General features: G+C 40.0%; 2 protein-coding genes across 2 annotated transcripts; one reads left to right on the top strand and one right to left on the bottom strand.

The window, feature by feature from the left end:
* Positions 1 to 10020: 10020 nt before the first annotated feature.
* On the bottom strand, positions 10021 to 11315 carry LOC146641206 (uncharacterized). The gene is made up of 3 exons (XM_085398906.1): positions 10936 to 11315; positions 10729 to 10849; positions 10021 to 10597 (listed from the first exon to the last, which is right to left on the bottom strand). The coding sequence occupies exons 1-3, from the start codon at positions 11005 to 11007 to the stop codon at positions 10437 to 10439; spliced, it is 354 nt and encodes a 117-aa protein (XP_085255032.1). The 5' UTR covers positions 11008 to 11315; the 3' UTR covers positions 10021 to 10436.
* Positions 11316 to 11376: 61 nt separating this feature from the next.
* Positions 11377 to 22267, top strand: rabggta (Rab geranylgeranyltransferase subunit alpha). Its single transcript, XM_085398729.1, has 17 exons — positions 11377 to 11497; positions 11824 to 11860; positions 12006 to 12116; positions 12785 to 12909; positions 13013 to 13200; positions 13339 to 13596; positions 13731 to 13814; positions 13911 to 13993; positions 15437 to 15532; positions 18701 to 18806; positions 18894 to 18945; positions 19030 to 19118; positions 20129 to 20217; positions 20319 to 20435; positions 20531 to 20644; positions 20796 to 20883; positions 21550 to 22267. Exons 2-17 carry the CDS (start codon positions 11858 to 11860, stop codon positions 21696 to 21698), a joined length of 1752 nt encoding a protein of 583 aa, XP_085254855.1. The 5' UTR covers positions 11377 to 11497; positions 11824 to 11857; the 3' UTR covers positions 21699 to 22267.
* The last annotated feature ends 2318 nt before the right edge of the window (positions 22268 to 24585 follow it).

The following is a 24585-nucleotide window of genomic DNA, read 5'->3' as shown; positions in this document are numbered from 1 at the left end:
TCCCTTCCTGTTGGATGTGCAGATGGTTTGTGTGTGAAAAAGCTCAGAGCTGCTCTCCTATCTATAATGCAGTCCCAGAGGCATTGTAGTGACCTTTCACAGTTGAAGAGACTACCCTGTCACTCCAATTGTGCTCACTCCAGTGGCAGCAATGCTGCTATGCAAGGTGCTCCCCCATTGCCTGCTGATGGAAACAGTGTGGGTTTCAGTGCCATCCCTTAGTACAGCAAATTTATCTGTCACACCCTGCAGTTAGTTCATGAGCAGGGTTTAAAATTAATCATCAGGAATAGCTTTCTGTTACTTTCATTTCGTAGTCTGTTAAATCTGATACTACAGTTGGTTACAACATGCTGTCATGCAGATGGGTTTTTTTTATGAGCTGCACCCTGGCTGAAGACTTTGGTTCGACACATCTTTAGCCAGTGAACTAACACTAAATCATGCTTTCTGAAACTTGAATGACCAAAATGTACACGTTTTAGTCAATATAACATGACACTGAGCAACCGAGCAAATAAACTGCAACAGCTTACTGTTGGAAATTTTATCAGAATACAGTGAAAAATGAGAAAAACTAATATTTTTCTCAAATCATTGTGTGAAATTGTCATAATCCCTCATCAGCTCTATTCTAAATGTGCCTCAAGCTACCACCCTGAAAGCCTCTGCTGACATATGTAATCAGTTCCTTTCTTTCTTTGTAAACAAGGTTGAGTGTATCAGGTCAGCAATAGTACTTCCTGCATATGACCCATCCATGTTTATTCCCCGCTCAAATTTTAGACTGATCTCGAAACTCCCATTCCTTTCAAAGTTATTGGAAAAAATAGTTTTTACCCTATTCAATACATTTTTGGATACCAATGACATTATGGAGGTTTTTCAGTCTGGTTTTAAACTTTTACATTCCACTGAAACAGCACTTTTACAGGTTTTTAATGACATCCTTATAGCAAACGATTCTGGAAGCTCTGTGATTCTTGTGCTTAAAGGTGCAGCACTGGATTGGCTTCGTTCCTATTTGAGTGACAGAACGTTCAGTGTTAATATTAAAAATGTTTTGTCCACCTCAGCCCCCCTTTCTTGTGGGGTTCCTCAGGGTCAATGCTTGGTCCTCTTCTGTTTTTTTGTACTTGCTCCCTTTGGGCTCTATTCTTAGAAAACATGAGATATCCCTTCACTGCTGACGACTTCCAAATTTACCTGCCTTTAGCACCTAATAATCCAGGCCCCATCCAATCGTTTTAAACTGCCTTGAAGATGTCAAGGCTTGGATGGCTCTGAACCTTTTGAGCTTCAATCAGAGGTAATTATGCAAACCACTTATTAATTATGCTTGGCTTGGGTCATACAAGCCAACAACATATCGAACAGCATGTCACAAGTCTGGGAGTCATTATGGACTCGGGTTTTAAATTTAATAAACAAATCAGTTCTGTGTTGCAAAAAAGCTTTTTCCACTTAAGGAAAATAGCAAAGCTTAAGCCAGCTTTGTCAAGGTATGACTTAGAGAAAATAATACATGCCTTTATCTCAACTCGGCTCGACTATTGCAATGCACATTATGCTGGAGTCAGCTTCCTGTTAATGACAGAATTAATTTCAAAGTCCTAACGTTGGCCTATAAATGCCCAAATGGTCTTGCTCCTCCATACCTTCCTGATGAACTTCAGCCTTATATTCCCTCGTGGGCCCTTAGATCAGCCGACCAGCTGCTTTTGGTTTTCCCAAAAATGAGGCTGAAACTTAGAGGAGAATGAGCTTTTTCAATTGTGGCACCCAAACTCTAGAACATACTGCCTTTAACTATTAGACAGGCCTCTTCACTTCCTTTTTATAAATTCTTTTGAAAACACATCTTTTTTTAATTAGCGTTCGGACCGGTGTGAATTGATATGCTCTTTTTTATTCTCTTTGTTTTATTTTATGTGAGAGTTTTAATGTGAGAGGTTTTATCTTTCGTTTTATCTCTTGTTTTGTTTTGTTTTTGTGCAGCACTTTGGGTAAATTTTCAGTTTTTTTATGTGTGCTATATAAATACATTGGATTTGGCGTTTACAGAGGTCAAGTCCTAGAGATATTTTCCCACAATCTTCTACAGAGCCTTCTCTTTTTGCAGTTAGAAGTACCACCCAGTGGTGGTTATAAAGTTTCAAAGACCATATCTGCAAACACACAAAAGTACAGATTTCCAGGCAGAAGTAACAATGAAATGTGTGACACTCAGAGAGAGACAAAGATGTGAAAAAGAGAGGACAGGAGAGGAAGAGGTGATATTATTTTTAAAGGTACTTAATCCTCAGTTAGTGACATTTGATAAAGTACAGACTTAGTTATTTCATATTGAGACGTGTCTCTGACAACAAATGGATAATTTCATGTTATTCAAAGGTTATACGAGACCTGTATTTACTGTCGGTATTAAACTAGGTAATGTGCAGTGTTGGGGTAGATGTTTATAGTGATGGATTGCTGGACTAGTGCAGGGCAATTCCAGCTTAGGTCCTGTTTAGCAGAGGAGACATGATATGTGAGAAAAATGGAGTATTGAAATATAATGTAATAAACAATATTGAATATTTAGTTAGTTAATGCTTCAAAATAACTACCAGACATGAGTGCTGCTGAAAGCAGCCATGATGGCTCATGTGCTGTAACATCTGCTTATATAGCTGGATGAATTGACAAAGTGTTGACCTTAGAGCCAGTGCAGTCTGGAGCTCACAATAAAATTAACTAAGTGGCTTTTTTCTGGTGAGTCATTTTCTTATGCTACACCACTACAATGAACTTAGGATTCCCCTACCTCTCCAGAGCTGAGCAGCTCCTGCAGGTGTAATGTGTAGGTGGCTCATTACTTTTGTTCATATAATGTAGACCTGGGCTGTCAAAATTATGATTTTTTTTAATTATTATTATTATTTTCTTAATTAATTAATTATTTGGTTTGCAAACATTTAGAAAATAGTGATAATTTCTGTCACAAGTACTAAATCCCCTGTGTTTTTATGTGCTGTTAGGTAATTTAAATTTATAACAATCATTATGCTTTACTTAGTGCTGGATAGGTTTCACATGAAGACATTTTAACTCATGGCATGACTGTGCTCTCGGATAAATATAATAATGCACAATATTTGTCTCTGCAGCAGAGTAAAAGTAGAAAACTGCATGAAAAGAAAAGAATTAAGCAAAGCACAAGTAGGCCTATATGCAAATTTCATTTAATAGCCAAGTGATTTAAAATTATTTTTATGCAACTAATTAGCTAATTATTAAGGAACTAATAATTGTTAAGGAACCATTGTTAGAACTGGATCTGTAGTTTTATATTTTTAACCAGATAAAATTTATTGAGCTTCTTCATTTCAGGTGTGTCCCTTCAGGCATATTCTACTGCCAGTTCACACAGACTGTATGAAGTGAAGCAAAGCCAGCAAACACAGTGTATAGATTGGTGTAACAGTGCAGTCTAACTGGTTTTATAGATACAGTAACTTGAGAACTTAATCGTGATATCAGTGCAGACTTAAAATGAAGAAACCAACACGCCAGCGACTGTAAATAATAGAAGTTATGCTTAAGGTAATTGCTTTCAAAAGTTTTATTTTCCTATTTATAACGGTTAAGATTATTATTTATAAACTTTAGTAGAAAAAAGTCATATTTGCCTCAATGATTTTACTTGCTGTGCAGCACTTGGGTTCTAGTCTGTTTTGTTTAAATCGTTTTATTTATGCTACTAAAAATAAAATGATTGACGTGAGTTATATTGATGAACAAAACATTAATCTCATAGCACATAACAACAGCAAACACAAGCAAAGTAACATTGTGTCTGTTATCTCAGCAGAGTTCAAGGTCCCACACATCCCAGCCGCTTCTTTGAACCAAAGAAATAACTGAAAAACACAATTTCTTCTTAAAACCATGAGATACTTTCACCTGTGATTTGGCAGACATACAGCATGAATAATTTAGATTATAGTGATTTTGTATAAGGTTTTTGGTTGTCAGTATCAGTCTGCTGAGTTCTTGCACATGATACTCCAGTAGCATGAGAGTCCCAGGTACCATGTATTTAACAACAAGGACAAGAGTAACTTATCTCAGGTCACAAAGTTGCTGCAGAAGATGGCAATGGTGGCAGTTACTACAAGGTAGAAGAGCACATTTTCCGGGTCATCAAAGAGAAGCAAAAGGAGGTAGCTGAGAGGGCAGAAGAGAGAAGGAAGAAGGCCGAGGACCAAAGACAACACATCAAAGCACTCATTCCAGGTGAGTTTGACAGAAGGTGCACTCGAGCAAAAGCTTCCTGTATTGAATGCTCTTGCATCCTTGTGCAGATTACTGCATAGGCAGTACAGTACATAGTTTCAGTCCAGGAAAACATCCACCACATGAAAGTCTTGTAAAATGACAAACTTTTTTTTTAAGTACAGGTGGAGAGATGTCATAGGGGAACTTTGTAAATGTTAAAAACTTAAAACTTAACTTAAAAACTTAAAAACTATTTTAGAAAGCACAGAAAATGAAAAACTGATCTATAAAATGTCAGGTTAAATAATATCTTGAGAAGCCACAAAAAATATGAATTAAAAAAAAGTGATTTTTCTTTTCTCAATGTCGTTATAGATGTCAGTATGGTGTATTGCAAATGTCCACTAAAATATATCGGAACTTTGGGAATTTAATCATTGTATCTGAATTTAATAACTTACATGATCTGTGAGCTCCAAGCCTAATAAATGTTTTGTCCGATAACAGAAGAGATAAACTACTCCTGCAGATGATTCTTCTGGGAAGCCGTAATGTTGGGAAAACCTTTGTAGGGAACACTATCTTGGGGTACAAAGACCAGGAAGATGGAAAAAGAACGCCAAAGTCTGTTGCCTGCCGGGGTTTTGTGGCTAAAACTGAAATCATTCTTGTTGACACACCAGGCTGGTGGAAAGGCTTCCCTGTGTTCGACACTCCTGAAGCGATCAAAGATGAACTGATGCGCAGCATGTTTTTGTGCCCTCCTGGGCCCCATGTCTTCCTCCTGGTGATAGATGCAGATGCATCATTTAATGCCAAACACTTAGATGCAGTGACATCACATGTGGAGCTTCTTGGTGATGGAGTGTGGAGACACACTATTATGGTTTTTACCAGAGGAGACTGGCTAGAAACAAACAGCATAGAGCAGTACATCGAAGCAGAGGGGGAGGCCCTACAGCCTCTAGTTGAACAATGTGGAAATAGATATCATGTAGTTGATAATAAGAATGCAAGTGATGGTACACAAATCTCAGAGCTGCTGGAGAAAATCACTGAGACTGTGGCAGCAAATGGGTGGAGCTACTTTGTTCCAGACCAGCAGATATTTCAGACCATCGAATAGAGAAGAAGGAAGGTGAAAGAAGGAGCAATGCTGAGGCAAAGTCAAGTCAAGGCCACACGAGAATCCCTTGGAGGTATGCTTCACTATCACATAGCATCAGTGTCACAAGTAAAAACGTGCCGCAATGTCAGAGCTGTTTCCACACCCTCATATTAAATAAATATTAGAGATGAACAAAACACAGAAATATACTTCAAAAGAACAGCAGTACCTTTTGTTGAAAATGCTAGAGGATATGAGTGACTGTAATAGACACAGTATGGTTATTCAGTAATGATAGCAGTATAGTGTCTGTCACATGTCAAATAACTTGGCTTTAACACAATGTCCAGGTAATTACATCTTACCGAACTCAGAAACGACCACCCCTCACCCCTCAAAATGGACAATATAGACAGAAGTGTATAATCTTACCAGTGACAGAGCATCCTCACTCAGATTATATGCAACATGACATTTTCCCATTTCACTTTGCTCTGACAGCTGTCTTCTTCTCAGTTTCCAGTAATAAGCTACAGGAACTGAGAATAATACTGCTTGGTCAGAAGACTGTTGGAAAGAGTGCAACAGGAAATACTCTCCTGCATAAAGAAGTCTTTGCATCTAGTCAGAATGAACAATGTCAAATGCAAGAGGAGGAGGTTTCGGGCCGACGAGTTGAGATTTCACTGAGCCCAGTAGGAGTTCATGTTACTCTGTTAGTCATTCCTTTGGACCTGACATTCAGAGACGACATCCACCTGAGAAATGAGGAGAAGTTCAAGAGGAAGTGGCCGAAACAGGAGGAGAGAGCTGGAGTTGATGATGGGGTTCAAGGAAACACTCCCTGAGCTGCAAAATGACATCAAGGAATGTGTGAGAAGCATGAAATACAAGTCACTGAGTGAGTATTAAGATGCAAGAATAACAAATCAGGGGTTACTAACTGAAAAATGTCAGTTGAAGTGAGGCTGTGGGTGGGTGTAGAGTGAAGAGGTAATTATTTTGGTACACTGGCTCTATCACTTGTATAGGAGTGCTACGCTGTAGGTCAGAGTGGGATAATTATTAGGGATGGGACTGGAGAACTGGTTCTCTCCTAGTAGTTCAATGCCGCCCAAAGCCCAGCAGCCAGACCCGGAAGTTCAACAGGTAAAAGTAGTGATGTGCATTCAGGCTGTAGGGATATTTGTTGGCGCGTGTTACTGTAGCCTATAGGTTTATATTGTTACCTGGTAATCATGAGACAATGTGTTTCAGGTCATTTTACAGAGAAACGTAAGAGTAATGTTAAACAAATTACTTTCTCCTGGGAGTAATTCAGCAATGTACTGGATTACTTTTGTTTGATTAATGACCCCAAAATCTCGTCACAACAAAGAGGGGAAATACGTCCAGCATGTGCAACATTTGAGCACATAGAATGTAATTAATTTGGACGAATGTATATTCGATTTTTAATGTTGTATGTTATTTTTATATTGTTTTAATCATATGCTTTGATAAGCACCGTCACATGAGTTGCCAATTCCATGTCTACATGCCTTAAAGCCTATGTGCTTATGCTAGAGTGAGTTCCTGAAACAGCAGAGGGAGCTCAAAGTGTGCTAAATTTTGTCCAGGTTGGAAATCACCTCCACAGTGCTCCTGGCCAGTTGTTCTATGCAAGTGCAAATGTTGGCTTAAGCATTATTAGATGTAATGGTGTACACATTTCAGCACTATAAGAGCCAAATCTGCACCTTTATTGATGGCCAGTTCCCTTTGTAGGAGTATTGTAGAACTCAGGGTAATCAGAGCCTAATCATTTCAATTCAGTTAAATAAATCATTTCAGGTATTACATCTGATAAATAAAAGGACCTTCATGTAAACACTATATAATTTCTTGTTTCTTTTTCCCAAGGAGTCACATTGTGAAGATGGTACAAAAGATACTATTAATCCTCACAAACAGTAGTTTATCTGAGATGTATGTTAAAAGCTTTTTACCTTATCATATTCAGCAGTAGTAAATGGCCTGTATTTGTATAGCGCTTTACATGTTCAATCATCCACCCATTGGTGATGGCAAGCTACAGTCACAGCTGCCCTGGGGCGCACTGACAGAGGCGAGGCAGCCGGACTCTGACCACCACCAGTAGGCAACGGGTGAAGTGTCTTGCCCAAGGACACAATGACCGAGACTGTCCGAGCCGGGGCTCGAATCAGCAACCTTCCGATTACAAGACGAACTGCCAACTCTTGACCTACGATCGCTCAGTAGCATTAATAAACATTTAGAGAGAGGTATGCCGTTTGTCTTGTCAAGCATATGTTTCATTTTTATTTATTTATTAACTCCATGCTTTGTGTTGGATGTCATGATTCAGTTTAATAGTGATTTTAAAGAGTAGCTGTTTTAGAAAATATTTACATTTTAAAAATGACTCCAATAAATCTTATGATTCTGTATTCCTTGTTAAGGTAAATAATATAATTGTCTTCATTAATTATTATTAACTGAAAAACTGTGCCAATTCTCAATACTTTTATATTTATGATAATTTTAGCATGTTATGGGATTTTTATTTTTTTGCTAGAAAAAGTAATTTCAGGAGAAGGTACAACAATGTGGAAAGTTTCTCACTCGATTTAGCAGAAGCTGAGATTAATATCTATCTATCTATCTATCTATCTATCTATCTATCTATCTATCTATCTATCTATCTATCTATCTATCTATCTATCTATCTATCTATCTATCTATCTATCTATCTATCTATCTATCTATCTATCTATCTATCGGTGTATTTTCTTCCCTTATCTTTATAAAAGGAAAGATAAAAATCGTCACTTCACTTCCATGCATGCTGGGATTTCCCACAATGAAAATAAAAACAAAGTTGTACAAAGTTATGATTTTCCTTTTTCTATTTTTTGTGTTTAAAACGATACAGATCGTTGTTATGTCCATCAGTTTGTTATGATGGATTTCTTTTTATACTTCTTACAAAATGATAATGAAAAAACACAATTTTACATAATCTCCTCTAGGAATAAAAAAAAGTATTCTGATCCTTTAATTCACCACATTTCACAAAAAACTATCTTGACAGTTAAGTGTGACATGAGAAGCTGTCGGAGTCTCTCCTTATGATAACAAATTAATTTTCCACTCAAGTTGCTATGTCTCTGAAGAATGTCCTAACTTAAAAGGACACATCAAGTCTGTGGCCCTGAAACTATCTTAAGATGTCAGTAATTTTTTCCTTTAAAAATCAATACATGCATAGTTTTCTTTATAGTGCAGGCCATGAACAATTTGGAACAACTTTAAAGAGACACTTTGAGTATATAGAGCTTGTTTCTGGCATTACATTTTAAAAAGGTCATATTCAGGGTTGGTTTCTTATAAATAATGCAAGCAGTATTGCATTGACCTTTCTATCTGAAGAGCCTCTCTGCAAGCCAGTATCAAGAGACATTTTCTGGTAAGTTTAAAAAATGTAAATTTTCTAGTCCTCAAATAAAATGCTCTGCACTCATGACGAACCTTTCAACCTTAGCTACATTCTACAAAGTGCTTTTTAGTATGTTTTGCATTCACCCACTCAGACACTCTGATGCTGCCACACCATGTGCTCGCCCACTATTGAGAGTGAGTTTGATATGATATTGAGACATTTTTAAGAGGTCTTTTTGAGTTACTTTTAAATAGTGAGGAAGACAGTCCTCGCTCACTGGCCACTTTATTACATTAACCTCTTCAACTGCTCGTTAATGCAAATATCAGCCAATCACAGCAGCAACTCAAGTGTATTTAGACATGTAGACCTGATGACCTGCTGAAGTTCAAACCAAGCATCAGAATGGAGACAAAACTGACTGTAGTGACTTTGAATGTTGTATAGTTGTTGGTGACAGGCAGGCTGGTCTAAGTATTTCAGAAACTGCTGATCTACTGAATCTTCCTTCACAACCATTTCTATGGTTACAGAGAATCTTCAAAAAAGAGAGAAACCTTTAAACTAATAAGAGGGGAGCAGTAATGAATAAATAACCACCCATTACAACCAATTTATGAAGAAAAGCATCTCTGTAAGTACAAAATGTAAAACCTTGAACTATGCTAAAGCAGACCACTAAGAACAGTTAAACTGATTCACATTGCTTCACCAACACTGAACAAGGAAAGATTGAAAAAATATTGCCTAGTCTGATGAATCTCAATTTCTGCTGTGACATTTGGATGGTAGAGCCACTGCTGAGTGTCATTAAAATTCTCTCTCTCATAGTGTGTTTTGTCCAGTCTCTTTAAGATCGCTTCTTCCCTTTCTCCTTTCTCTTTCCCTTCACCACCAACCAGTTGAAGGGGATGGTTCTGCCGGTGGTTTCTCCCAGTTACAAAGGGGGTTTCCCTTCCCACCGTCGCAAAGTGCTTGCTCACGGGAGTCGCTCGATTGTTGGGGTTTTCTCCCAAACTGTAGGTTTTTACCTCACAGTAAAGCGCCTTGAGTCGACTTTTGCTGTGAATAAACCTGAATTGAACTGAACTACACCGATCCTCTGTCTTATTTGACTTTACGCCTCATCCAGTCGCTTAGAGACTAGTGTCACCTTCTTAAGTGTCACCACCTTATGTGGCCCCTGTAACTCCGCAGCTGTGAGTAGTGATGGGCAGATGAAGCCCCATGAAGCACTGAAGCTTTTCATCCAATTGGTTCACCCCAACGCGAAGCTTCATGAAGCTTCATTTGCTCTAGCAGGACACCTACTGGACGTAAAAATAATAGCTGGCATGAATTTGAAGAGTGTGGCATTTTGCACACAGCCTGTAAATGTCAACAACAAAAGGAGTGTGTAAAACATGTATATTGTAGTGATGGCAGTATACTGTGTATATTTATAGTGGCAGTATGGGAAATGATTATTTGGAAATGCTTGAAATGGAAATGATCATTTACTGTGAGGTGAGGTGTGGTTGGGGTGTGGACAGTAGTTGTGCTTTTGTAACGTTGAGGTATGGACAGCTACACACTGAGGCTTTGAGCCTCAGTCCTGCCTGTTCACATTTTATTCTGTAAAAACTAAATTTTCACTGCTTTTATGACCTTTTTAGTGGGGAGAACATAGCTAGGATTTAATGATTTAACAAATCTTTTGAATCCTTTGTCCTCCACAATGCTAAATAGCTGGGAGTCCTCAATCACCATGCTGACCAGGTCTTCATCTATTTGAGATTGTTCTCCTGAGGAAAGACAATAAAGATAAAGCACAAATATAAATATCACACACGTAACTTATAACAGTTGTATAATATTGTTATATCATTTAGTAACATTACTGCATCCTATATTATCATTGCATTTGATGGCTCACCTGGTCTTGCTCCACAATCGGTGTCCCCCTTATTCTCATGCAAAGCTCTGTAGTGCCTAAGCATGGATGAGGTGTTGTTGTTGTCATATCCCAGCTCCCTGGCACATAGCAAACACTTCACCTTGTACAAAAGTCAAGACAGCTCAACATAAATTGTATTGCACCATCAGTATCATGAAAATACATCTTCTGTAGAAATTTACATACCTTGTTGGGAGGAATAAGATCAAAATGTTCCCACACAGGGGAGGACATCCTCCTCTTCTTAGCTGGCTCCATTCTCTCCTGACTTTCCTCACTCTCATAAACCTCCAAACGGTCTCCAAACTCTCACTAACCGCAACTCTCCATCAAACACCCACATTTTTGAATGAAGTCTGAGGGGTTTATATCGCTGTCATATCTCGCGGCAAAGTTCGAACCACTTCATGAACCAGTCACGTGGTACAGCCGGGCAGCGAGGCTTCGGACGTCATCATTTTCAGCTCCTCCCATAAATGAAGCAAGCCTCGATACGCGCTTCGCGGAAACGCCCCCTCCATTACTCGACACACGCTCCGAAGCCTCGATACAGAACGTCCCATCACTAGCTGTGAGCCGTTTTCGCCACTAGAGGACAACGAAAGCGCGGCAGCTGTGCGAGAGCCTCTCAGTGACGTAGATGTCATGAGACGGAAGTGAAAAAATTGTAGTCGTTAGCACTCCTGATGGTGACATGACAAATCAAACTGCATTCTAAAACACACAATCAGCGTCAGTGAAACACCAGGTATGTATTTAATGGGATAGGTTGTGCTGCGTTCAGTGTACAGCGTTAATGAAGAAGTGTTGTATACCGCCGGTTGTGCTTAATCTGTGCTCGTTTCATTGAACTGAATGAGCCCAGCCCACAACGGAGCTAATTAGCATGCTAAGTTTACATTCAGTGATACTTGTATTCAGTGTTTTGGCATTACTGAGCACTGTATACCTGAATACTGAGAGCTCTTTACGTTAACTTGTTAAAGCTTCTGTGTCAGTCTGTCAGCACTTTGCTTCTGTATGTCATGTGAACATTACTCTGGCCTAAACATGACTGTCACCCCTCATAAACAGATTCTTAAAGAAGCCTCCTTCACTAACAGCAACGATGGTAAGAGATGAGCCATTTACTATACTTGTTCAAATCTAGGCATTTCCAGTGCATGTGGAATTACAGTAGGTCAATTATTTACACATTTAGCCAGCAGAATAAACTGTACTCTGCTGGTATATCCTTCTCTTTTTGCTTTTGACAGCATGGCAGAGTGAAAATTAAAACTACAGCCCAGCAGGAGGAGGAGAAAAGAAAGGAGAGGGAGAAGAAGCTCAAGATATACGTAGCAGCACGTGATGCCTGTTTTTCTAAGGTGGAATATTAAATTTCCCTTATGTTTTAGTAGCAATACTGCAGCATGTCTTTGGGTTAGTGTAGGGGTGTCAAACATAAGACCTGGGGGCCAGAATCAGTCCAGCAAAGACTCCAATGTACTCCACTTGATTACAACAACATTAAGTAATAACTAAACAATTAAATGACAGAAAGGTTTTTCACCTTTTTTTTTCTTTTACAGTGGGTCTTTTAAAAAGGAGAATTTTCTGTAAAGAACAGCAATTTTTTTTAAATCATGTACAAAAATTGGGGGAAAAAATAAAAAGATTTTGTTAAAATTCTGCTTCTCTTTATTTATATCTTATGAACTAAATGTGAAGTTACTTCTATACATTGACATAAATTTGAGTTCCATAGGTGGTTGGTCAGAACAAGGAAAAAACCAATTCAATTTTGTCCACATTTGGATATCAGCCCCCTTTTATCCCTTTCTAAATTTTCATCTGTCTTCTAATGTAGTCATCTTTTAACAGTTGTAAATAGTTAACTAATGGACAGGATTTAAACTTATTGTGATATTCATATGTAAAAATTTTTGTGGCTCAGGTGTGTGTCTTTAACAGATAAAAATGTGTTGTGTTTTTCTCCGCCTGCTTTTCACTCCATGTATTTTCCTCACCCTCCTCACTTTCTCCTGTTTGACAGAGAAATGAGGGTATCTGGGATGATGAGGCTCTTCAGCTCACCCAGCAGCTCCTATCATCCAATCCTGACTTTGCAACCCTGTGGAACTACAGAAGAGAAATCCTAATGCACCTGGAGACTGTGAAGTTAGTACTCACAGATTCATAGTTGAATCCCTTTTTACTGAATGGTAAGTCATTTGCGGTGTCACAGGAGAATGACGACTTTGTTTCCCAATATCCTCTGCAGAGACAAAGATGAAGTGCAGAAGATTTACGAGGCTGAGCTGTCGTTTACTGAGTCTTGCCTGAAAGTGAACCCAAAATCTTATGGCAGCTGGCACCACCGAGGTTGGGTCTCCGCCCGTTTGCCTCGACCGGACTGGGCCAGGGAGCTGACTTTGTGTGATCGCTGCTTGAGCCTGGATGACCGCAACTGTGAGTGGGAGAAAAAAATAAAAATGTTAAAGATATGTAATAATGCATTTTTTTAAAAGTAATCGATCTAAACCTTGTCCTTCACTACATTATTTTTACTCATGTTTCTGGCATGTTCTGTGTTTCTGTCTTGCCCAGTCCATTGCTGGGATTACCGCCGAATGGTTGTAAAGATGTCTGGCGTGCCTGTAGATCAGGAATTGGCATTTACTGATCGTCTTATTGGCTCCAACTTTTCCAACTACTCCAGCTGGCACTACCGTAGCACCCTTCTGCCTCTGCTTCACCCAGAGTCTCCAGAGCCCCCTTCACCATGCCGTGAGCCTCCGCAGTCCTCCCCCCCACCTTCTCCTCAAACCCATTCCCATCGGGTCTGTGAAGAGCAACTACTAAAAGGTAAACTGCAGTTCCCAATAGCAACTGATAGGGGGCAGTGTAAGTCTTTATTATCCTTAAGTAAAAGGTGTTATTTTGCAAATGAAGTCAGATTGTATATTCTATTACAGTGAAATTGTATTAACTACTTTCAGAATATGAGCTTGTACAGAACGCTTTCTTCACTGACCCTAATGACCAGAGCGCGTGGTTTTACTATCGCTGGCTGTTAGGCAGAGGTATGTCTATTGGTCGTAGTGTCTGTAAGTATGAACGAGAATACATTTCAGCTTTGCTGTGCTTTGTAAATCACAAGTTCTTTGTCTTTTTAACAGCGGAGCGTGAAGAGATGATAAGCTGTGTGTATGTGAATCGGGATGAGGAGAGAGTGGCTGTGGCCTTCTCCAGGCCTGTGAATGTCAGTATCTCCACTTTTTCTTCACTTAGAAAATGCTGTAATGGAATTCAGGATGAGCTGTTCTTTATTTTATTTTTTTAATAAGGTGACCTAAATAAATACCCTGGCATTTTAGGGTTCATTGTCCTAAAGAAATTAAATGTGACAATATTCTAAAGTAGACTTGCAGATACATTTTTTTCACATAAGTACTTTAATTTGTCCTTTTAGAAAATTATATACTCTTTTTTTTTTTTTTTTTTAATTTTTTTTAGTTAGTTAGATGTTGTAGATTTGTGATATGTAAGGGTATGAATATGCACTCACCATCTACTTCTTTAGCTACACCTTGTTAGTACTTTTTCCTCCAGAATTCCCTTAAGCCTTTATGACACATTCAAAAAGGTGCTGGAAGCACCTTCTCAAAGATTTAGGTCTAAAGAAGTCTATAGAGTTGCTGCAGATTTTCTGGCCACTCGTCAGTGATATGAATCTCCCGTTTCCTCACGTCTCAAAAGTTGTTTTGGTCTGAGATGTGACTGTGGAGGCCATTTCAGTACAGCGAGCCTCCTGTCATCTTCAGGAAAACAGTTTGAGATGATTTCAACTTCATGATACGGTGCGTTATGTTGGTGCAAGCAACCATCACAAGATGGGTACACTGTGGACATGATGGGACGAACTCAGGTGTTTAACAATGTTCCTTTCCACTAAGGGATCCAAGGTGTGCCAAGGAAATGCCCCCCAAACCATTACATCACCATTACCAACCTGCACTGTTGGTACAAGGCAGAATGGATTTGTGATTTCATGTTGTTTATGCCAAATTTGAACCTATCATATGAATATTGTAGCATATATCAAGACTCATTAGACCAGGCATGTTTTTTATTTGCCACTTGTCTAACTTTGGTGAGTCTTTGCAAATTAACGTTGCCTTTGTATCAACTTGAAGCTGTCTGAATTTTCTATTTTTGAGACCATTCACTACGAACTCTAGAGATGGCTGTGCAGGAAAATCCCAGTGGACCATTTCTTTTTGAAAGACTTACACCAGGCCGTCTTGCACCAACAACTTTGGTACTCAAATAGGTGTCACTTAAAAACACGTTTCAATTTTAACTTATGGTCTTGACCATGTCTACATGCAGTGAATTGCTGCCTTGTGATTGGCTGATTAGATGTTAGCTAAAAAAGCAACTAAGCAGGTGTACCTGATGAAGTGACTGGAGAGTGTAGATTTAGGTATTCATGATGTGCATATAATCATGTGCAAAGTGGAGTTTGTGTGTGAGCAAGAAAAGAGTTTTCCTCTGCTGTCATGGAGACTGTGACAGTTTTGGAAAAGTGAAGACTGGTAAGATGTGTCTGACCAGTTTTTTGTTGTTTTTTTTAAACAAAGTTGCCTTCATATGGTACCCTGTCTATTCTTGGTGAACGTTCTCCCTGCTTTTGTCCTGTCAGGCGCAGTCAGTCGGCTTGTTCCTCGTCCTTGACGGTCAGCCCCAGAGAGTGGAGTGGAGGAGTGTCCATCCGCGCTTTAAACAGAGCCCTGTCTGGGTATCCTTTTCCATTGTGACTTAAAACTGACAGGTTACCCCGCAGAGAATAAGAATACTTTTCCTGGTGTGCTGCTGATTGAACAGCATACTGGTTTAGCATTCTGCTCTTATCATTCTGCACGTACCTCATGCTGCTAAGACTCTGTGGTATGTGCATCAAGAGAAAAGGTTTCATCATGAAACTTTGATCAGTGCACTGCAGTGGAATGTTATGTTGGCTTTAGCACACTAGTGAAGGGAGTTCCTTGTCAGAGTGCTTGTCAGAGTTTAGTAATACATGACATCATGTTTAGACTGACTATTAAAGTTGATAGCTGAAGTTAATACTTTTGGAAAGAGTATCTCTAAGATTAGCTTTGTTTCTGACCTCAGAGGCCAAGCTAACAAGATGGAAAAATGGTTAAAACTCCAACTGTATTAGTATGTAGAACAACTTCATTGCTTTATGGTTCATTGGCACTAGAGTAAAACTAGGATGGCAACCTCCTGGCGACTGGGAAAAATTGGTGGTTGCCTGGGATTTATTCAATACCAACTGGTTGCCTAGAGGTTAAATGTCAAGCAGCTTTAACCTTGCACAGGTTTGCTTGATGTGAGGCAACCTTATTTATAGTTTTAGTACCACAACAGGTCACATTGTAAATGCCAATGTGAACCAATTCAATCACAAACTGTTAGCAGACTCATTCCATCTTATTACCACTTTATCACTTATATATATTTTTTGAAGATGGCAGCTGACAACAAGCAGTCACAGACCACCTCTGTCTTGTCTCAGTCTCAAACTACTGGTTTTCCTTGTGTGACTGTAGAGTTACCTTTACATTTGGGTGAAGAATAGGGAAAAAGCAAATACCAGTACCATACAAATTGATACATGTTTCCCGGTAAGCAGTTAAAAGCAATGGGAGTGGCATATAAGGAGAAAAACTTTGGAGTAATAATCAGGATTTTCTTCTAAGTGTGCAGTATGTAACACATTGGTCGTAAGCAATGTGTAAGTGGGCACACTTAACACTGTCTTCATAGGGTGATGGCATTTGCACAGTAGTCATGGAAATGACCCTCATTGATATGCAAGCTCAGTAATTAGTAAAATGTCCTCGATATCTGTCATTCACATCCATATTCATTCACAGTTCCACGTGAATATTTTATTTTTTAAACCAGATGCAGTCATTCGCTCAGAAACAGGAGTCTTCTTTACCTTAGGCTGCTTCTCTCTTTGGTATATTCTAAAATGTTTTGTCTGAAACAAAGTGCTCAGTGCTCTTTGTAAATCTAAATGAACTTATTAAAGCCTCAATAAAGTTTGGAGATTTAATCAGAATCAGAATCAGAATCAGAATGGGTTTATTGCCAGATGTTGAGGTTTACAACATTAGGAAATTGCTGCAGTGCTTCAGTGCAGACAATAAGAATTAAAGTGCTATGTAGAAAGAAAGATATGTGCATGAGCTATACATGAGATATATACATGAGAATAAGAATTATGAGTGCTACGTAGAAAGATATATACATGAGTGCAGGTGGTGATCAGTGCCAAACATGAAATGATGCAGTGACACAGCGTAGGGTCATGTGTTAGTGGCGGGGACAATCATGTGGTTATTGTTCATGTGTCCAACAGCAGAGGGGAAGAAACTGTTCTTGTGGCGAGAGGTTCTGGTGCGAATGGACCGGAGCCTCCTGCCTGAGGGGAGCAGGTCAAACAGACTGTGTCCAGGGTGAGAAGGGTCAGCTGAGATCCGGGCTGCACGCCGCAGTGTCCTGGAGGTGTACAGGTCCTGCAGAGATGGGAGTCTGCAGCCAATCACCTTCTCAGCAGAGCGCACAACACGCTGCAGTCTCTGTTTGTCCCTGATAGTGGCTCCAGCGTACCACACGGTGATGGAGGAGGTGAGGATGGACTCGATGATTGCAGTGTAGAATTGCATCATCGTCCGTGTTGGCAGGTTGAATTTCTTCAGCTGCCTCAGGAAGTACATCCTCTGCTGGGCTTTCTTGATGACGGAGGTGATGGTGGGCTCCCACTTCAGGTCCTGGGTGATGGTGGTACCCAGGAAGCGGAATGAGTCCACAGAGGTGATGGGGGTGTCAGTCAGGATGATGGGGGGGAGTGGGGCTGTGTGCTTCCTGAAGTCCACAATAATCTCCACTGTCTTCTGGGCATTCAGCACCAGGTTGTTGTGGCTGCACCAAGACACCAGACGTTCAACCTCCCTCCTGTAGGCAGACTCGTCCCCGTCCGAGATGAGCCCAATGACGGTGGTGTCATCTGCAAACTTGATTAGCTTGACAGACTGGTGGGTGGAGGTGCAGCAGTTGGTGTACAGGGAGAAGAGCAGAGGAGAAAGAACACAGCCCTGAGGGGAGCCGGTGCTGATGGTCCGGGAGTCCGAGACATTCTTTCCCAGCCTCACGTGCTGCTTCCTGTCCGTCAGGAAGTCAGTGATCCACCGGCAGATGGGATCAGGCACATTCATCTGGGAAAGCTTGCCTCGGAGATGGTCTGGAAGGATGGTGTTGAAGGCAGAGCTGAAGTCCACAAACAGGATCCTGGCGTAGGTTCCTGGGGAGTCCAGATGCTGCAGGATGAAGTGTAGGGCCATGTTGATGGCGTCGTCTACAGACCTGTTGGCTCTATATGCAAACTGCAGGGGGTCCAGGAGGGGGGCCGTGAGGGTTTTGAGATGGGAGAGAACTAGGCGCTCAAATGACTTCATGACCACAGATGTCAGAGCCACGGGTCTGTAGTCATTTAGTCCAGTGATCCTAGGTTTCTTGGGGACAGGGATTATGGTAGAGGACTTGAAGCAGGCAGGTACATGACATGCCTGCAGTGAGGAGTTGAAGATGCCAGAAAACACTGGGGCCAGCTCGTTTGCACAGTGTCTGAGGGTGGCAGGAGACACACCGTCTGGGCCGGGAGCTTTCCGAGCATTCAGACTCCTAAATATTAATATTTTAGTCATAATGCCTAGCTCTACCAGGTTGCCGTATTGGCCCTGGAAATCAGCCATGGACTTAGTATGCACACTCACACTGTGGGCCTGCGCGGGTTTGCTTTAAAGTGACTAATTTATGTTCAAATCAAATACTTCCGTTTCACTTTTGGAATACATAATTCATGTTTGGAGGTTTTCTCTCCTTAGCAAAGGCTTAGATATGCAATCTGCCTCCTGGAACGATTAGCGACATCACCAATGAACGCAACCTGACTGTGCACTGGACTGAAAAACACACTCATAGGGACTGTGCTCTCTACACAGGTGACACATATACATATCTACCATGTTGTGTTCTTTGAAAGGCAGGATGATGACCTTCATGACACTGTGAACATTTAACTTTCATAGGTCGAACTGAGAGTTGGTGTAGGGACTCTGCTACAGATCAGGAACTTTTCAGGTACTTTTGTTTTTGGAACAACTGAAACATTTTGTAGTTGGCCTTCTTTAGGGATTAGGAACTAGATATGGTCTTTTTTTGCAGGAGCGAACTTTCAGTAGAAAAGACTTCTGTGCTACAGTCGGAGCTACAGTCGGTCAAGCAGCTACAAGAATTGGAGCCACTCAATAAATGTAAGTGCTTTTTCTTGTATGTTACAGGGTTTACAGGAAATCACCAGCTTCGCACAGAAACAGATCTGTGGCTCTTTTTTTACAATGTGTGCGTGTGTATGAATTTTGTAAAACTCAGCAAAGCCTCGATTCAGACAGGCCACAAAGTTGAGCTCAGCCCACAATCAGCTGATAACAGGTGATCTAAAACAGGAGCCCATATCAGCTGAGACCAGCTGAGAAATATCACATAAAGTGTGCTATTTTAGGTGTTTTAGCCTGCCTACCCTTGCTGCTTGTTCTTCAAGCTGCTTTGCGACCTGCATTCACCCCTGTTTTTCACGCTGTGCCCTACTTATGCAGCCTTTATGTCCTTGTGCTTGCAGAAGCGATCCCCTGCCTCAGGCTTTTCATGTATGCGTGCAGAATGACAGATCAGAGCAGAACAATAATGCTAAATGTGAATCTGATTCCTGCATAATTAAGAATATGGCTTTGTTGTTGTTTTTAAGTACTAATCTCTTGAGTAATTGTTCTCTAAAAGAAGTGGAGCCCACTGGTAGGGCATAGAGACACTACTTGGGCTGACCCTGGGGAAAACTATGGAGTGAAACTAACTAAAATAAATATGATTTGCAGGAAAAACACACAAGCAAATGTTTGCTGATGCTATCTGGTTGACCTTTACGTCACTAAAGTCAATTTCTATCCATTTGTGTTGTCATTGATAAAAAATTGTGGGGTGTGAGTATTTTTTCAGCTTCTGAAATGGAGAATCTTTAAGAATCTCTGGCCTATAAACATAATTACATAATACATTAGCATTATAACTGTGTGCAATGTGGTTGCGAAACTTTGCAGGTGTGTAGTTGACATTTTCATGAAAGGCAGCTTTGATGATGGGAGTTAAGGAACGTATTGGTGAGATGGTGTGCTTGTTCCCATTACAAGATTAGGTTGAGTATTGAAGTTTGATGTTGCTGGTGATAAAGGTCTTATACAACCACTGATTGCTAGCTTTGCCTCGGCAGGGTGCTTACTGACCATTATTCTCCTGATGAGGGCACTAGACCCTCTGGGATACGAACAGGAGATGCTTGCTCATTTTAGAACACTCAAAGTGAGTATAAACCACATACAGTACAGTATATGGGACTGGCAATAAATGCATTTGTCTACAATGCAGTCAGCAATCACTAATTCAATGGCTTCATTCACTAGGAAGTGGATTCCATGCGCTCTGCATATTACAGTGACCTGTGCAGCAAGTTTATGATTGAAAACACCATCCTGAAAATGGAGTATGCTGAAGTGCGTGTCTTCAGCATTTCTGACAAGGTTGGGTCAGAATAACAAGACATCAGATTTCCCTGAAACCTTTTTTGCTGATTAGGGAGGTGCTTAAATTTGATTTCTTTTTTTCTTTGTAACAGAACCTGACCACTTTATGCCACCTGGACCAGCTGTTGTTGGTTACCCATATCAATCTGTCCTCTAATCACCTGCAGCGGCTGCCTCCTCAGTTTGCCATGTTGCAGTGTCTCGAGGTGATGAAGCTGCAATTGAAATCCAATTTGCTCTCCTGCATGGACAGTGATTTTTTTCCTCTTTTGTGTCTGCACCAATAGATTAGAAAAGGAAAGACAGATATTGATGAAATTCTTCTCCTGCAATTCAATGACTTCTTCATATTTGCAGGTCTTGGAGGCTGATAACAACGCCATAGAAAACCTGGAGGGAGTTTATCACCTTCCCAAACTGGAGGAAGTCCTCTTGAAAAACAACAGTATCCTTAAGTTAGTAGTGTGTTCTGGATCTCCAGTCATCCTTCAGAATTAGTGTCATAGGGATCAGTTTATATTGTCTGTTTGTCTTTTCACAGGGAACTAGTGACTCAAGAAATGCGTTAATCAGTTCTGAGTGGCTCAGTGCTTCAAAACAATCCTGTAAAGAGTGCGAACAGCTGATGTAAAAGACACGCTACGCACTAAGATTGTGTTTACAGCATTTAGAAAATTGCACTTTTAACAAGACTCTTCAGCTCAATACATGAATAATTTATTTTACCTACGTCTGAATCGATCGGGTAAATAAAAACAGCACCGCAATTTCACCGAACAAACAGCATCATTAAGAAGCGAAGAAACATTTAACAACACATCATCACCACAGACTCCCTCCTCTTCATGCTTCACTTCCCCTGCTACACTTGGGAGGAATTAATGTGATTTGCAGGTTATGATGAGGATAGTTACTGTTTTTCTTTTTTTCCTCTGGCAATCACAGTTGCTATTTTTAGAAAAATGAATTTATATCTCAGTGTCATATTTGTCATTTAGATCTTACTTTTTACACCGGTGCTTGGAATATGTGCATCAGAGCTCATGTTATTCATTGTTACTGATGTTACCACAGCACACTGCAAGGGATTTTCATTAACTCAAACATGCAGAAATCTCTACATTGGCAGATCTTCAGACGTTGGCATCCTGCCCCAAGCTGAAACGCCTTGACCTCCGTGGAAACCCCGTCACTCAAACGGCCAATGTCGAGTCGGAGTTAGCCGAACTGCTGCCCTCAGTCACAGACCTCCTGCTCTGATCCAACGCAGGGCAGGAATCACTGCCATCTTTGTTCTGTCGTTCAGTTGTCCTTCACGTTCTGAGCTGTTTTTGGTGGTGAGTGGGTGTCATCTTGTGACTGTGTCTGTTCCACCTGTTTTGGAAAAATGTCAGTCACAGTGAACCCTGTTGGTCTGAAAGCCTCATACTTCGGAGCAAATGTCAGAACCCTCTCTAGCATCTTCAGCAAAAAGTCAACATTTCTGTGTGTGTGTGTGTGTGTATGAGTGAGTGAGTGCGTAATAACCAATGTTGCATTTCTTTGTTTGTGTGTGTGTACAAATGTCTTTAATGCAACAGACCAGTGCATGCAGAAACATTAATAATGAAGTAAACTAATTATGGATTGGCAGCGATGATGGCTTATTGCTTCCAAAAGTTTAATGGCTGACTTTAAAGAAAACGTTATACTGGGTGATCAGAGTATTGCATCACTCTCTACAGATTTTTTTTAAGGTCGGTTAATGCATTTGATTTATGACATTATACTGTTGCACAGTAAGTCACAGATCCAGTAATAAACAGCACACATTGTGTCACTGCCTTCCAGTAAGCCTCTTGTGACTTTTTTCCACTGAAAGAAAAATGCATGCCTTAAAGTAAAGGTTCATAATGGTTAACTCACATTTTGATCTTAACTGTCTCATTTCTGTAATACTGGTGAGGATGTGGTGGAGCTCAACTACAATGTAAAGTACCAGCCAGATTTTCTTGGTCTTGAACAGTAGTTCGATAATGCAGTTTGGCAGGTATACAACAACATTTTTGCTCCACCAAGGTGATTTCAAAAACATTATTAAATGAAAGCTTGTGTCATATATATCAGGATGGTGTGTAGGGTATCCCTAAAGATTTTTTGTAAAGAATGAAGAAGTGGGAAGCTTAAAAAACATCTACAGTGAAGAGTATATGAAAGTCATGTCCTTAAGAAATATCCAAAAATCCAGCAAAGACCTGACACAGGAGAGGTGCATCTGGCCTTTAGTTGATTCATCTACTGTGTGCTGAAGTCAATCACACAAGAAATGGATTGAGAATAGCTGGTAGCAGGTCTTAAGGAGTGATGAATAAAAAATTTGGACTCACAAGTTTTTGTCAGTATATACACAGGACGCCAGGAAATAGGTATAAGGGTGTGTCTACCGTCTGTAAATCATGGTGGAGGTTCTGTTATGGGGCTGAATTTCAGCCAGTGGCTGAAAAGCACAGTTGATTGAATTATGAATGCAGATAAGTATTTTGAGCCACCATGCAAAAAAGCATCTATTTGGCGACGACTTCATTAATAACGGTGATCTCAAACACACTGCCAAAGCAGTAGACTCATACCCAGGGCACAGGCAAGTATTAAAGCAGTATGGGATCATTTTAACAGGAATTGGGGGGAAAAGTCAGCCAACATCCCAAAAAAGAGCGTTAAATGTCTTTCAAGACAAAAAAAAAGTACTTACTCTAAACTCCCGAAATCTTCATTTTAAAGCCTTGGTGTTTAGTTTTTCTTTTTTACCCAGATGTGGCCATATTTAGGAGCAGTATTTATTAATTATAAACTGCCAGGTGCATAGTGGAAATGACCATACAAAAGAAATATCCGACTCACTGGAACTGGAGCAAAGACTTTTTAGATGTGCTGTACTTGGGTTGTGCATGTTATTTGTCAGTTAACTCTATTACAGAAGCTTTGAAATGCACCACAGGTATAGAATGTTCAGTTCTGTGACTCCAATTAGCAAAGGTGACAGGGTGCAGAAAGGGTTGGGCTTCAGCTGCCAGTGCTGCCACACCTGTCAGTCAAGGTGGCCAAGGCTAACTTTAAGTCTAAACTAAATGAAAGCAGGTGGATTATAAAAAACAGAAAATAGCTATAGAGACCAAAACAGTTGTATTTGTCCTCTTGTTTAATTGTTTTACTTGGCTGCAAATATATTTTTTCTAATGTAAAGCTGGGCACTTAAACATAGAGTCTATATTATTCTTGGATGAACTTCAAATCCAGAAGCACCTAAATTTCACACCCAACTGGAGGTCTGAGCAATCTTTAGGAAAATTAAGTAGATATTATACTCCTTCCATTGATCATTTTTTTCTTTTTGAGTAGGCTTATATGACAGGCCTGAAAAAATATGTATCTACTTTTATGTATGATTCCAAACTCAGGTGTGCCAGAGCGACTAGCAGTGTGTCACCCGGTCCACCCTTAACTGATGCCACCTTCATTGTTCATTCGTTTGCCTTTTCGAGTGAAGAGCTGGGATTTTGCAACACATCAGGTTTGTTTGACTGTGATGTCATTTTTAAGAAGGAATTGCATTAGGCGAAAACTTTTCTTTGGGAGTGTCTAAAAACAATAAAAGAAGCTGAGAAAAAATTAGAAACATGGCACACCTTTGTACTCAAAGAAATGTTTGTCATAGTCACTGTCAGCCTGGCACCTCTTGAAGGTTATGCTGCACTCAAAAAGCTGTAAGGAGTTTTAGGCATTCAAGCTGTGATTGTAACTTACAATGCAACTGTTCTTTCCCCCTGGCAGCTGTCTCTGAATTGGCTAAGAAGTATAGACAAGATACGTATATAGCTGCACATTATGCCTACTTGACATTAATTGTTGTTGTTGATTAGAGGGGTTGACTCAATTTGTTTTAACATGTTTCAATTTATTGTATCTATTTATTTTATCGTATCTCATTTTTATTTTCTTTACGTATGCTATTAACATGTACAGCACTTTGTGAAACTCTGGTTTTATGTTAAAGTGCTTTAGAAATAAAGTTGGTATGGTATGGTATGGTTACATATACGGGCTTTTAAAGTTAGGTTTAGGGCAAGGTTGTGCTGCTAGTTTACCTCCGCTACTAGTTACCTTAAGA

The sequence above is a fragment of the Rhamphochromis longiceps genome, linkage group LG23 (genome assembly GCF_057381845.1).
Source record: "Rhamphochromis longiceps isolate RC_006_pf linkage group LG23, R_longiceps_female_GT1.1, whole genome shotgun sequence".
NCBI lineage: Eukaryota > Metazoa > Chordata > Actinopteri > Cichliformes > Cichlidae > Rhamphochromis > Rhamphochromis longiceps.
Note: the sequence above shows the minus strand (reverse complement) of the source record. Positions and strands in the feature narration are given on the sequence as shown.

Coding starts and splice junctions, on each gene's coding strand:
- rabggta (XM_085398729.1), top strand. Junction 19,119..20,128: donor ATTGGAGCCACTCAATAAAT/GTAAGTGCTTTT, acceptor TTGCCTCGGCAG/GGTGCTTACTGACCATTATT. Junction 20,645..20,795: donor CCATGTTGCAGTGTCTCGAG/GTGATGAAGCTG, acceptor TCATATTTGCAG/GTCTTGGAGGCTGATAACAA.
- LOC146641206 (XM_085398906.1), bottom strand. CDS start 11,007: ATGGAGCCAGCTAAGAAGAGGAGGATGTCCTCCCCTGTGTGGGAACAT. Junction 10,850..10,935: donor ATCTTATTCCTCCCAACAAG/GTATGTAAATTT, acceptor CTTTTGTACAAG/GTGAAGTGTTTGCTATGTGC. Junction 10,598..10,728: donor CGATTGTGGAGCAAGACCAG/GTGAGCCATCAA, acceptor GTCTTTCCTCAG/GAGAACAATCTCAAATAGAT.